The sequence below is a fragment of the Monodelphis domestica genome, chromosome 1 (genome assembly GCF_027887165.1).
Source record: "Monodelphis domestica isolate mMonDom1 chromosome 1, mMonDom1.pri, whole genome shotgun sequence".
NCBI classification, from domain to species: domain Eukaryota; kingdom Metazoa; phylum Chordata; class Mammalia; order Didelphimorphia; family Didelphidae; genus Monodelphis; species Monodelphis domestica.
Window position 1 is genome coordinate 158999482 of NC_077227.1, and position 13819 is coordinate 159013300.

The 13819-nt window shown below is 33.6% G+C and overlaps 1 protein-coding gene across 5 annotated transcripts in view; it reads left to right on the top strand.

Moving 5' to 3' along the window:
* The window catches only part of MAP2K5 (mitogen-activated protein kinase kinase 5), a 316196-nt gene that overhangs the window by 61129 nt on the left and 241248 nt on the right, over positions 1-13819 (top strand). For all 5 annotated transcript variants that reach the window (XM_001376370.3, XM_007479616.2, XM_007479617.2 and 2 more), the window contains one exon: positions 10682-10751. In XM_001376370.3, the coding sequence (XP_001376407.1) occupies positions 10682-10751 (70 nt within the window). The remainder of the gene's footprint in view (positions 1-10681; positions 10752-13819) is intronic.

Here is a 13819-nt window from a genome sequence, read left to right on the forward strand (position 1 = left end):
GTGTAAATTGGTACTATTTACATTGCAATATAAGGCATTTTATTGTGTCTGATATTTTTAGTCATTTATACATGAGTATATTTATATTTATACTTTTAAATACCTGTTAAGCACTATTTTCATCAAGGCAATATTTGAACTGATCAAATAAAGCAATCTGTTTACAATGGAATGCTTCATATGGCCAACTATCTACGTGGTCAGATATTCCATTTTCTTCCCCCCCCCTACTCTTTTAAGAGACAGCTTCTCTGTACTTTAATTAATGCACTCCCTCCCCCCCACCCCCCCACCCCCGAGTTCAAAGTAAAGCAGAATTTCTGCACTCCAGGAACCAGATGAAAGGTCAGTGTAGAAACTCTCCTATCTAGGATAATTCTGTAATCTTTGGATGAGTAACTTCTGTGAATTTTGAGTTTATCAACTATTAAGCCAAGTTTAAACTTTTCCTTGTCAATAGGAATTATTTTAAATCTATCCATTTTGATTTTCATTTGCTGTTGTGTTACCTATATCCTCTAAAATATTTAAAACCAATTGGAGTTTGCCAAGTCCTTTATTGTTTTTCCATTTAAAGCAAATAGTGTCATCATTAAACTTTGCCAACTTTTTATGTTTTTTTGCTTTGAAATAATTAATATATTTATTTAATAAATCTGCAAACTGTCCCCAACATTGTTCCCTGTTAACCTTTTCAAGAAGATATTTTGCTTTGATTTCCTTTATTATCACTAAATCAGTTAATCAGTGATTATACTGTAGACCATAATAATTTTAGGAAAAAAAGTATATAAATTTTAGCAGGAGAGAAAGCCCCAACTCCCTGACCAGCAAGTAAAATTTTAGGAGAGTTTTGTGAATGGGTATGTAAATACAAGCATGACTTTTGCCATTGAGGCAGATTGGTTTCATGTATGCTTTTTGAACTGCTAGGACCGTTGTGTGCTTCACAGCAGTTTAGTTCATCAAAGAAAATCTTGTTAATGCAAAATAGAAGGGACAATTGAAGGGAGATATAACTGATAGCACAATAAAATAGTATTGTAATTGAGTTTGTAGTCATCTTTCAGTATTATAATTGTTGGATTCTTCAAAAGGAAATAAAATAAATTAACTATAGACTACAAATAGTTGGTTAGCTTATTGATTATTGCTGTAATTAGTGACTGAGCTACATATAATGGGCTAGGCTTGCAGTGCTGGCAAAGAAGGAATTTCAAAATTTTATCATTGATGTAGAGAATGAGTTAATAAATTTGTTTTTTCTTTATAACTTGAAATACTGTACCAATTATGTTGTCTGTTATGTTGGATCAAAGACTGATTTAAGAAACTGGTTTATAGTAGGGCAACTTAAAAATAAGCTTGGTTGTTCTCATCAATAAGTTAAAGATGTGAGACTAATGATACTTTTTAAAATTCTTTATTGGCTCTAGAAAACTACTTTCCTCCAGAAAGTATTCCTTCTATTCTAATTAGTCTGTTACATTTATATGAACTACTGTGTTAACAAAATTACCAGAAAAAATCCCATTTTCACTGAACCAATCAATTAACTTTTATACTATCCTTGAAGCAAAACTTGAGCCTTTGGATAGAGCATATTGCATTGGTGGTAGAGTATTTCTCTGTTACCTTTCTTTTAGTTCTTCTAGCTTGGTGAGGAAGACCAAATAGGAAAAAAACAAAACTATGATGTACAGATGGATGGTCAAACCATAAAACTCTTCACTTACCTATATCTTAGATAGGTGGCCTAAAATGGAACTGGAAGAAGTGAGGAAGTTCAGTTGCTTTAGGAAAACTATGTTCTTTTGATCCTAAGGTTCTCCTAAAACAAATACAATTTTAAAAAGACACTTGTAGGATTGCTATATAATTGCAGGTTATGGAGTCCCCCATCTTTAAAGAGTTGATGTTGAGAATCCTAGAATTATACAATCTCAGAGGTGTGAAGGCTTCAGAGGCCCTCTAGGTCAACCTGAGAGACAACAATAATTCCTTTTTCTACATCCTTAACAAATTAGACATTTAGCTTTCATTAGAAAACTCAAGTGCAAGGGGACCCACTGCCTCCTGGGGCATATCATTCCACTTTTAGATATCTCTAATTGTTAGATAGCTTTTTTATTTGTGTGGAGCCTAGTTTTCTTTTCTTTTTTTTTTTAAACCCTTACCTTCCATCTTGGAGTCAATACTGTCTATTGGCTCCAAGGCAGAAGAGTGGTAAGGGCTAGGCAATGGGGGTCAAATGACTTGCCCAGGGTCACACAGCTGGGAAGTGTCTGAGACCAGATTTGAACCCAGGGCCTTCTGTCTCTAGGCCTGACTCAATCCACTGAACCACCCAGCAGCCCCAATTTTCTTTTTTTAAGCATCAAGATAAATGTGAGAAAAAGTCATCTGACAATTTGAGCCTGAAATTCTTCAATTTATTTATTCTATGGAGGATTTTTGGGAAGAGATAGATGAAAACTGTACAGAACATAAAAGTATGGACAGATTGTGCTTTTAAAAAAATCCACGCAATGGATATTTAGGAATGCATTTTAGTCCTGGTTTCAAAAGATAAGTATTTAATGGAATAAAGCCATAAAATGAATGTATATTTCAAGTTGTTCCTCAGATGATTTGTAACCATAAATTATGAAATTCATCTACTTTTGCCCCAGGAGTAGATAGATTGTGAATTTTAGATGTAGAATGAATGCACCATCCATTAACTTTTCTTAATATTTCCTAAAATTTTTCTTTTCTTCTTTTGCCAAAAATATCTGGGAACTCATATTCTTTTTAGTAGCCTATAAAACAAAAATAAACTGCCACACCCTAGAGTATATATCTTACTAATTCATTCATACTGTAGTGTATTTACCTTTTGCTACAACTTCTGCCATCAAATATTATACTGCATATTTATCTTTTAAAAAATGAGTTGGTAATTCCAAAGCCAGGCAGGCCAAAAACAGAGAAAGAAAATTATAGGCCAATCAATCTCCCTAATGAATATAGATGCAAAAATCTTAAATAGGATACTAGCAAAAAGACTCCAGCAAGTGATCAGAAGGGTCATCCACCATGATCAAGTAGGATTTATACCAGGGATGCAGGGCTGGTTCAATATTAGGAAAACCATCCACATAATTGACCACATCAACAAGCAAACCAACAAGAACCACATGATTATCTCAACAGATGCAGAAAAAGCCTTTGATAAAATACAACATCCATTCCTACTAAAAACACTAGAAAGCATAGGAATAGAAGGGTCATTCCTAAAAATAATGAACAGTATATATCTAAAACCATCAACTAATATCATCTGCAATGGGGATAAACTAAATCCATTCCCATTAAGATCAGGAGTGAAACAAGGATGCCCATTATCACCTCTATTATTTGACATTGTATTAGAAACACTAGCAGTAGCAATTAGAGAAGAAAAAGAAATTTGAAGGCATTAAAATAGGCAAGGAGGAGACCAAATTATCGCTCTTTGCAGATGACATGATGGTCTACTTAAAGAATCCTAGAGATTCAACCAAAAAGCTAATCGAAATAATCAACAACTTTAGCAACGTTGCAGGATACAAAATAAACCCACATAAGTCATCAGCATTTCTATATAATTCCAACACAGCTCAGCAGCAAGAACTAGAAAGAGAAATCCCATTCAAAATGACCTTACACAAAATAAAATACTTAGGAATCTATCTCCCGAGACAAACACAGGATCTATATGAACACAACTACAAAACACTTTCCACACAACTAAAACTAGACTTGAACAATTGGAAAAACATTAACTGCTCGTGGGTAGGACGAGCCAATATAATAAAAATGACCATCCTACCCAAACTCATCTATCTAGTGCCATACCCATGGAACTTCCAAAATTTTTTTTTACTGATTTAGAAAAAACCATAACAAAGTTCATTTGGAATAGGGGGCAGCTGGGTAGCTCAGTGTGTTGAGAGCTAGGCCTAGAGACGGGAGGTCCTAGGTTCAAATCTGGCCTCAGACACTTCCCAGTTGTGTGACCCTGGGCAAGTCACTTGACCCCCATTGCCTAGCCCTTACCACTCTTCTGCCTTGGAGCCAATACATAGTATTGACTCCAAGACGGAAGGTAAGGGTTTTAAAAAAAAAAAAAAAGTTCATTTGGAATAACAAAAGATCAAGGATATCCAGGGAAATAATGAAAAAAAAATACAAAGGAAGGGGGCCTTGCAGTCCCCGATCTCAGACTATATTATAAAGCAGCAGTCATCAAAACAATTTGGTACTGGCTAAGAGACAGAAAGGAGGATCAGTGGAATAGACTGGGGGCAAACAACCTCAGCAAGACAGTATATGACAAACCCAAAGATCCCAGCTTTTGGGACAAAAACCCACTATTTCATAAAAACTGCTGGGAAAATTGGAGGACAGTGTGGGAAAAATTATGTTTAGATCAACACCTCATACCCCACACCAAGATAAATTCAAAATGGGTGAATGACTTGAACATAAAGAAGGAAACTCTAAGAAAATTAGGCGAACACAGAATAGTATACATGTCAGACCTTTGGGAAGGGAAAGACTTCAAAACCAAGCAAGAATTAGAAGGAGTTACAAAATGCAAAATCAATAACCTGGATTACATCAAATTAAAAAGGTTTTGTACAAACAAAACCAATGTAACCAAAATCAGAAGGGTAGCAACAAATTGGGAAACAATCTTCATAAAAACCTCTGACAAAGGTTTAATTACTCAAATTTATAAAGAACTAAATCAATTGTACAAAAAATCAAGCCATTCTCCAATTGACAAATGGGCAAGGGACATGAACAGGCAGTTCTCAGCCAAAGAAATCAAAACTATTAATAAGCACATGAAAAAGTGCTCTACATCTCTTATAATCAGAGAGATGCAAATCAAAACAACTCTAAGGTATCACCTCACACCTAGCAGATTGGCTAACATGACAGCTATGGAAAGTAATGAATGCTGGAGGGGATGCGTCAGTCAGGACATTAATTCATTGCTGGTGGAGTTGTGAATTGATCCAACCATTCTGGAGGGCAATTTGGAACTATGCCCAAAGGGTGATAAAAGACTGTCTGCCCTTTGATCCAGCTATAGCACTGCTGGGTTTGTACCCCAAAGAGATAATAAGGAAAACGACTTGTACAAGAATATTCATAGCTGCACTCTTTGTGGTGGCCAAAAATTGGAAAACGAGGGGATGCCCATCAATTGGGGAATGGCTGAACAAACTGTGGTATATGTTGATGATGGAATACTATTGTGCTGAAAGGAATAATAAAGTAGAGGAATTCCATGGAGATTGGAACAACCTCCAGGAAGTGATGCAGAGCGAAAGGAGCAGAACCAAAAAAACATTGTACACAGAGACTGATACATTGTGGTACAATCGAAGGTGATGGACTTCTCCATTAGTGTCAATGCAATGTCCCTGAACAATCTGCAGGGATCTAAAAAATACTATCCACAAGCAGAGGATAAACTGTGGGAGTAAAAACACCGATGAAAAGCAACTGCTTGACTACAGGGGTTGAGGGGATATGACTGAGGAGAGACTCTAAATGAACACTCTAATGCAAATACCAACAACAGGGAAATGGGTTCGAGTCAAGAACACATGTGATAACCAGTGGAATCGTGCGTCAGCTATGGGAGAGGGAAAGGTGGTGGGAGGGGGGGCGGGGAGGAAAAGAAAATGATCTTTGTTTCCAGTGAATAATGTATGGAAATGACCAAATAAAATAATGTTTAAAATTTAAAAAAAAAATGAGTTGGGAATGAAATTTGATGAATTTTAAAAATCTACTGTATATTCATTTCCAGGTTGAGTTAAACATCAGGAATCCTCTGAAGTAAAGCCTTTTCCTGTAAAATTTAATTCTTTTCCAGGCCTAAAACTAACTGAAATTCTGGATAGCAAATGTAATTAGGAATACATAGAGCTATGATCATAGAAATCTAGAGTTGAAAGGAACTTTAGTGATCATATAGAATGAGAGTTTTTAACCTGAAATTGTGAACTTGTTTTAAACAATATTTTCATAATTGCATATCACTCAAATTGGTTTCCTTTATAATCCTACATAATTTATTCATTGTATTTAAAAACATTCTGAGAAGTGGGCCATAAGCTTTATTAGACTACCCAAGCAAGGAGTCCAGGACCCAAAAGGTGAATAGTTAATAATATGATCAAGTAATCTGGGTGATACTAATTTTGAACTCCAATGAGGTCTGAATATAAAGTATTAATACTTATTTTCTTATATAATTCAAACTGATTCTGATGGGAAAGACACAGTAGACACAAGCAGGCTGCAACATATTACAGATGAGGATTTGCACAGGCATGACATAAAGGATGTCATTAGACAAGTGTATGACTAGAAAAAGGAATTGGCCTGTAATGGAGAAAGAGTGAGGAATAAACATTAGACACTCCATATTCTCCAAAGCTATCTATGAAATGTCAGAAGAATCTTGACTTCTTCCTCCTAAGCACATTGAGTAATACCTTATTCCTTGGTAGATTTAAGGAAGGATAAGAACGTACACTTAGGCTAGCATGGATGGGTTGTGTTCTTTATCACTGAAGTGTGTCTATATTGATGAGATTACAGATATGTTCAAGTATGGTACTTATGTTTTAAAGTACTTATCTCAGAAGATATGTCACTTCTTTTTACATGGAAGGTAGGGGACAATATTGTGTGTGTGTGTTTTTTTTTTCAGTAGAAGAAATATATATTAAGAAAGTTGGTGTCTGGAAAAATCATTGGTGAGAGCAAGAACTGAAAATGAAACCAATGTTCATTTTAGTTACCAAGCAGATATGCTTCTTAGAAATTTACCCAAGAACACTCATTTAGTGAAATGTTTTATAAATCAGGTATTATTGGTTTAACTGGATGAATCAGCATTCTACTGTTCTTGTTGCAAAATGTTCAACTAACTAGTTAAAAGTCTGGTTTAGACATATCATGATTCTACAAGAATATTTCTATAGGAATTTTCTTTCAAAACACTTAACCTGTGGAAAGTATTTTTTATTTATTAAGTCCTTACACTTTAGTTCTTTAGTCTGTGCTTGGATGGTCAGTGTTGTGGTTCTTTTAAAGAAATTTGTAATTCATCTTTTCTGTTTCCAGCTCTTCAGAACAATATGCATTTTTCTATTTTAGGCCTCTTGTTAAATGGCAGTTTTCAATGAAGAAAAAAACAACATTCTAATTATTGACTGAATTTGCTATTAGAATTTGAATTAAGTTGATTTCAAATAGGAAAGCTGTTAGATAACTCTCAGAACAAAGCAAAGCCAAAGAAAACGTGTACTTATCCCTTTGCTGAATGTGGCCCTCACTTTCAAATTAATTAGATTTTGGATAACTTTGCTAATCTTGGTGTCACATCCATATTGAAATTATTTAAGTATTACTTAAAGAGTATCTCAGAGGGATGCTGAAACCAATTTGCAGCTGGTTCAGGAGGCTTCATTAGATTAATCTTTATTTTACCTGGTCACATTATTGATTATTGCTTCAGTTACTAATATGAGAAAGGGAATATCGGGAAACAAATTTGATAACAATATCAATACTAACTTTGATTTAATAATACATTTTTGTACTAGTATTGTTGCATGAGTAAATGCTGAAAAAATTTGAGTAGGTAGATAAAATAAGCCATGCTTAAAATTTATTATTTTTATATATGATGCCCATGACTCATATGGAATTATAGATGCTAAGATGGTAGATCTAGCTAGTGGCCTTGATATAATATTACTCTGACTGTTCTGCCCAATGGGTGTATCATGGCAGCATGAGGATACCTTGTTTGAGATAATTTTTAAACCTAATAATTTAGTATTTGGAATTATTGATGGGCTTAACCCTGTTTAAAATGAAATAGAGGCTATTCTTCCTCTCTCTCTCCTGTGCCCCTCACTCTAAAATGGGAGGTAGAAGTAAATGAAAATTTTAGAAAGAAGAGGGAAACAACAAACAGGAAGAGAAGTTGACTTAATGTCAAAGAGAAATAAGGGTAACTTTGTTGGCTGTTCTTTTTGGTATAGAAGAGATAGTAGTAATTGAGCTCTTGGGAATTGTACTTAGTTTTATGGCAATTTCGGAATTGTCTCATCCTTCTTCACATAGGTTGACCTAGTTTGAGTTTTGAAATGATATTGAGGATGCACTGTTTTCAGCACTAAGAATTAAAATTGAAGAGGTCTTGTTTAGGACAAACCTTAATCATTTAGTTTAATTTATTCAAGTATGTAAAATATCTTTTTCTTTTGGCCTTAATCAGGAATCCTCCATAATTCAAAGATAGTAAAAACAAGATTTTAGTGGAAGAAATCCACTTCATATTTGAAATGTCTCAGTAAAAAATCCAACTCTATATTTTCACTTTAAAAAAAATTTACAAATTGCCCATTTGATACCATTGATATGAAAATAGGAGCCTGTATAAAAAGAGGGATTTAAATTTCTGAAAAATTTCCAACAGTACTAATAATCTTTAAGTCACCGTTTTATTAATCATGTGCCAAAGATCTAAAGTGAAAAGGAAAGAATTTTTATTTATTTGTGAGGTAAATAAATAAAATAAGAAAACAGATCAATTTCATGCATGCAAGGTTTTATAGTAGGAAAAAAATGCATTGCACCTGTTCTTACCCTTTACATTTGAGGGTATTTGTTTTCAAACTTGACCTCAAGCACCATTTTCAGACATGTCTATAATTAATTTGTTATATTGAGGTATAAGAAGATTTTGTTTGCTTTTGTTTCTAGGAATGTGTTGAAGTGGTAGTAACTGAAATTACTTACCTATTGTACATAGCAGTTAATTAAAGAAAAGCATTAAGTATGGGAGAACAGCACTGCTGCTGTTGTCTTGTATCAGTATAAAAAGGCAGTAATTTTTTTGACAGCCACTGATTGGAAAGTTGCTTGCAGCCTTCCAGAAGCAAGGGGTACATGCTGTGGATCAATAACTGGCAAATTTTCCATTAAAAAGAATACCTGAGCAATGTTCCAAATAGCCACTGGCATCTTAATTTTCCATGGAAACCTCAAACACTCAAGTGCTGAGGACAAGCCATTTTCGGACAATTTTTCCAGACTACTTGTTAACAGTTATTGCTGTCCCAAAAGGTTGACAGCCTACATGATTGATATTTCATTTACTTGTCATCACTGTTTGAGTAATGGCGAATGCTGTATTTCTGTGGTCTTAAGAAACGTAGTCTGAAAAACGTTTGCTTTAGTGTATATTCCAGTAGGATGTGGTGCACATTTATACTGTATGTATATAATAAGTCTTTAGGGTCATAGAATGGGAGAACTGATTTCCTTTACAGTTTGAAGCCCTCTTGAGAGGAGGGCATATTTTTGTAACCCTGTAGCCTTCAAAAACCTACGTTTGCTTTATTTTTTTATAAGAGCAAAGAGACTTTTAACATGCTACTTGCAATTTCCCAAGATAATGCAGAATTTTATGATCCTCTATTTCTATTTGAAATTCGTTTGATTTAATGATTCCACCATACATAATTATTATTTAAGAATTACACTGCACAGAAAAGTACAGCAAGATTATATGTAGTGAGAACTTTTTTAGGAAGTCAGCAAAGAATAATAAGGGAGGTATTCCCTAAATGTTGCAACTAAATGGTAGTCATTTGTGTCTTAACAATGAAGTGTTTGATTTTGGTTCAAGGAGAGTGTCCTTAGAAGGTATCCTCTCAAATCACTTCATCAGCAGTTTTTGTCTTTATTTTTCTATTAAGGTTAGTAAGTGTAAAGGAACAAAAGCCATTTCTAAGTTTGGTATTAACTTGAACTCTAATGATCATGCTAGTGCCCATAATTGCTGAGAGAAGAGGAATAACCTAGTACAAACTAATATTTGTTTAATTACAAATTTTAATTTAGTTGAATAAAATAATGTTATCTCTGTGAAGAACCCTGAAAGGTTTTTTTTTTCATTTCCTGTTTCCTAATTTTGTTATATGTTTAATTGTGTTTTGAGAGTAGTCCATACCAAAATGTCTAAGGATAAGGTATCTTTGTTTTGTGTGTGGTTTGAGCACACTTGGAACTTGATAGTGGTCCTTCTATATCACTTTAATTTGACCCTTTTTGCAACCCCTCAAAGTACTTATTAATGCAACAGACTTTGTAGTTTAGGTTTGGTTTGGATATACATATGTGAAGAATGTTTGAATTATTGGCTGGTTTGTGGAGGAAAGTTAGACATGAAACATTTATGTCTTTATTTACCAAATTAGAGTGAGAGCATTGTGGGGAAGAGGTAATTGAGTAAATTAGTATTAAAATCATTTATGTTCTATTAATAAGTAACATTTTAAAATACTTTCAGAGATTATATACCAATCTAAAGTTTTAATCAACATTTTTACTTCCAAAAATAATTGTCTGTTTTATCTGGGGGATTACATTGTACTGAACTTTCAAGCCTAAGCATTTACTATAGTCATTTTGATGTTCAAATACAGGGATAGTATTCTCAAGGCTGATATGTATATAAGCAATTTTAAAAAGTACTATGAATTAAACAACCCATGAGTGTCCATTCCAGTATTCACGCATTACTGAGTAATCTCTTTCTGTAATCTCTTTGCAGTATTATTCCACAGTAATGGAACAGCAAGTAAATGGACAGTTAATAGAGCCTCTGCAGATATTTCCAAGAGGTAATGTTTAACAAATTCTAATCAACAATGATTATTTCAGTAAGCTGTTTCATCAACAGTTATGTTTTCTGAAGGTTTAAATGCACATAGCATGATGTTTAGCTCTTAATTTGAAAAAACAAAACAAGTATTCATTATCATGGGGATTGCAGACAATATTATAGTTATGGCAGATAAAATATCTAATTTACTAGAGTAAATTAAACTAACTAGATTGTATTTTGTTTTCAAAGTGCACGTTTATATATGCTTAGAGAACTCTTTGGGATTTATACATTTTCCAAACCAAGGCAAATGAATAACTTTAATTCTGCTTATTTGTAAGTTGTGACTTATGGTGATGGCCAGTGAGTGCTGTTATTGAGAGGAATATTTTTAGCCAGTAGGGAAATAAAATTAGCTAACAGTTTTTAAAGGAGAAAAATTAGTAGAATTCTTAGTAGTTTGGTTTGTTATTTGGAGGAGCATCTCTATAAACAGTGAGAAGTTCACATGAACAGTAATTTGTTAACTTCTAAAAAATTATGTAGTTGAATAAGGGTGACCAGTGATTCATGGAACCAAGTTGTCTTTTTGCCTACTGCATTAGGCAATATAGTTCTTTATCAGATATGAGTATTTGAAATGCGAAGACTTTCTTTCAGCATTTGTATGATGTTGAAGAGTTTACTTATATAAATCCATTAATAATTTCAAATTTTAACTGTTGCCTGTCTTAGAATCAGTGTTTCCTAATCAATGAACTGAAAAATTTAAGTTCTTTAAGTAAATCTCTCAGCATTAAATTAATTAAAATGATGAAAAATTAAACTCATCCTTGTTAATTTGCTTCTGTACAAATAATCATTGAATGAATTTTCCAATTAAGAATTCTAGATTTTCATTACTTGTGACTCTGAAGTTTAAACTGGGAGATTAACCAATTGGAATCTTATTCATACTAACAAGGTCTTAAAAGGAAGTTTGGTGATTTGGAGACTTACTTGTTGTTCCATATAAAGGTTTGAGAGCCATAGCAACACTGAACATTTAGTCTTTTGGATAGACCAAGTCTTTTGCCATTGAAAATATTTATCAAACCCTTTCTAAGATTATCAGTATCATATTTGTTATGATACAGCAAACATTTGTATGGTATTATAAAGAATTAGTTTCAGTAGGCTTCCTATACATATTAGCCATGTGACCCTGGGCAAGTCACTTATCCTTTCAGTGCTACCTTAAAACTATAAATTATTGAACAATTGAAGATCTGCCTTAATAGAAGGAATTTCCTGACCAGGCATCCCTTTATACCAATAAAATAAAATAACCAGGAAGAACAAAGACCAAAAAACAACTCTTTGAAAATTACAGTTCTATTGTGATGTTCTTATTTATTTATTTATTTTACTGAAAACTTTTAAAGTCCAGCTTGATTTTTTTTTCAGGTTTTGAGTCAGAAGAAATCATTTTATTACTATAAATAGTCACACAGCCTGGACTTTTGATGTCCTTACATATAAAGAATCGAATATAACTGAAAAGATTATCTGGTGTGTTCTTTGACCGTTCTCTGACCCTGAGGGATTTTTTTTTTACTAGATTATTTAAAAATTATTAATTTGTTAATGATAATATCAAGATGTTATCACTTAAATATTTTATCACACTTTATGGTTTTATGCATTATCTATCAACATTTTCATATGTTGAAGGATATAAAAATTGAAGAATATTTAAGATCAGAAGAGTTAGGAGTATTGAGGAAAACAATTGTTACAGGTAGTTAGGAAGTTGCTCCAAAGTAGCAGAAATGATCATTGTCAGAGTTAGTATAGATTCACTGTATGTTTCCCTATATAATCACAATGTGTCAAAGATAGAAAGGACCATAGAGTTCTTCTGGTCTATGATCCTCATTTTACAAATGAGGAGACTGAGACTTTGATTGTCACTTAACCAATAAGCATGCAGAGCTCAGTATAGAACTTATTTGTCTGATTCCAAATCCAGAGTCTTTTACATCGTGAACTCATTGATTCTGCTGAGTCATCATTAAATACTTAGGATATGGGAGCATTGGCTTCCCTGTTGCTATAATTTTTTTGATTTTGTGTGCATACATTTCTAGCACTTTGTAATAATTTGAATCACTTTAGTATCTTTGCCAAGAAAACCCTAAAACAGTGATCCTAAATGGGATCACAAAGAGTCAGACATGACTGAAAAAAATATATGTGAGATAGACAAGCAGGATATGGAAATCTGCAAAATTGAGGTTCTGAGGTTCTGAAAGGCAGATCAGTAGCCCATAGACCAGACCTTAGATGTTCAAGTCATATATTCATGTCTCCAAAGCCTGACAGGGAGAAAAAAATGACAATTCCAACACATTCAAATAGACTCAGTTTCCCAATATACATAGCTGCCTTGAATACTTGAGTAATAATTTGTATTTTATAATGAGGCCCTATTACAATTAAACTGTGGCTTTAACTATAAGCAGGTGTAAAAATTCACTAGATTTTCAATAAGTTGGGTTTCTGTGATTATGAGAGGGAATTTTCTAGAGAGCTGGCACCTAAGGCAGGAAGATGTAGTGTAAGTCCTGCTTCTGGTGTTCTCAGGCTATGTGACTGGCCAAGGCACCTAAATTTTCAGTTTCCCTCAGTAGTTCTTTAAGACTATATGTTGCAGAGCGGGTACTCCTCTGCATTACCTGAGGAAATCCCTTGCTGAGAGTTCCCTACATAGATGAAATCATAGGACCAGTCCAAAAAAAAATGATGCTGTTACTTTTTGATTTAAGGAATTTTATTTAGCCTTTACGTTCTTGATCATAATGGTTTGAGAAGTCATGTGAAAAGACATGGAAATCCAGTGTTTGGAAATCAAGATTAAAGCCTGTTTATTATTCATGGTAAAGAACTCATTTAAGAAGAAGCATTTATACATGGAATACTTCAGTGGAAGTATTCTAGGTGTCCTTTAGCAGCTATTGATCAAGGATCTGGCATCAAGTATATGTGTCTACTGTTTTGTTCAAAAGGTTTATTTATATGTTAAAGAAAAGATTATTTTAAACT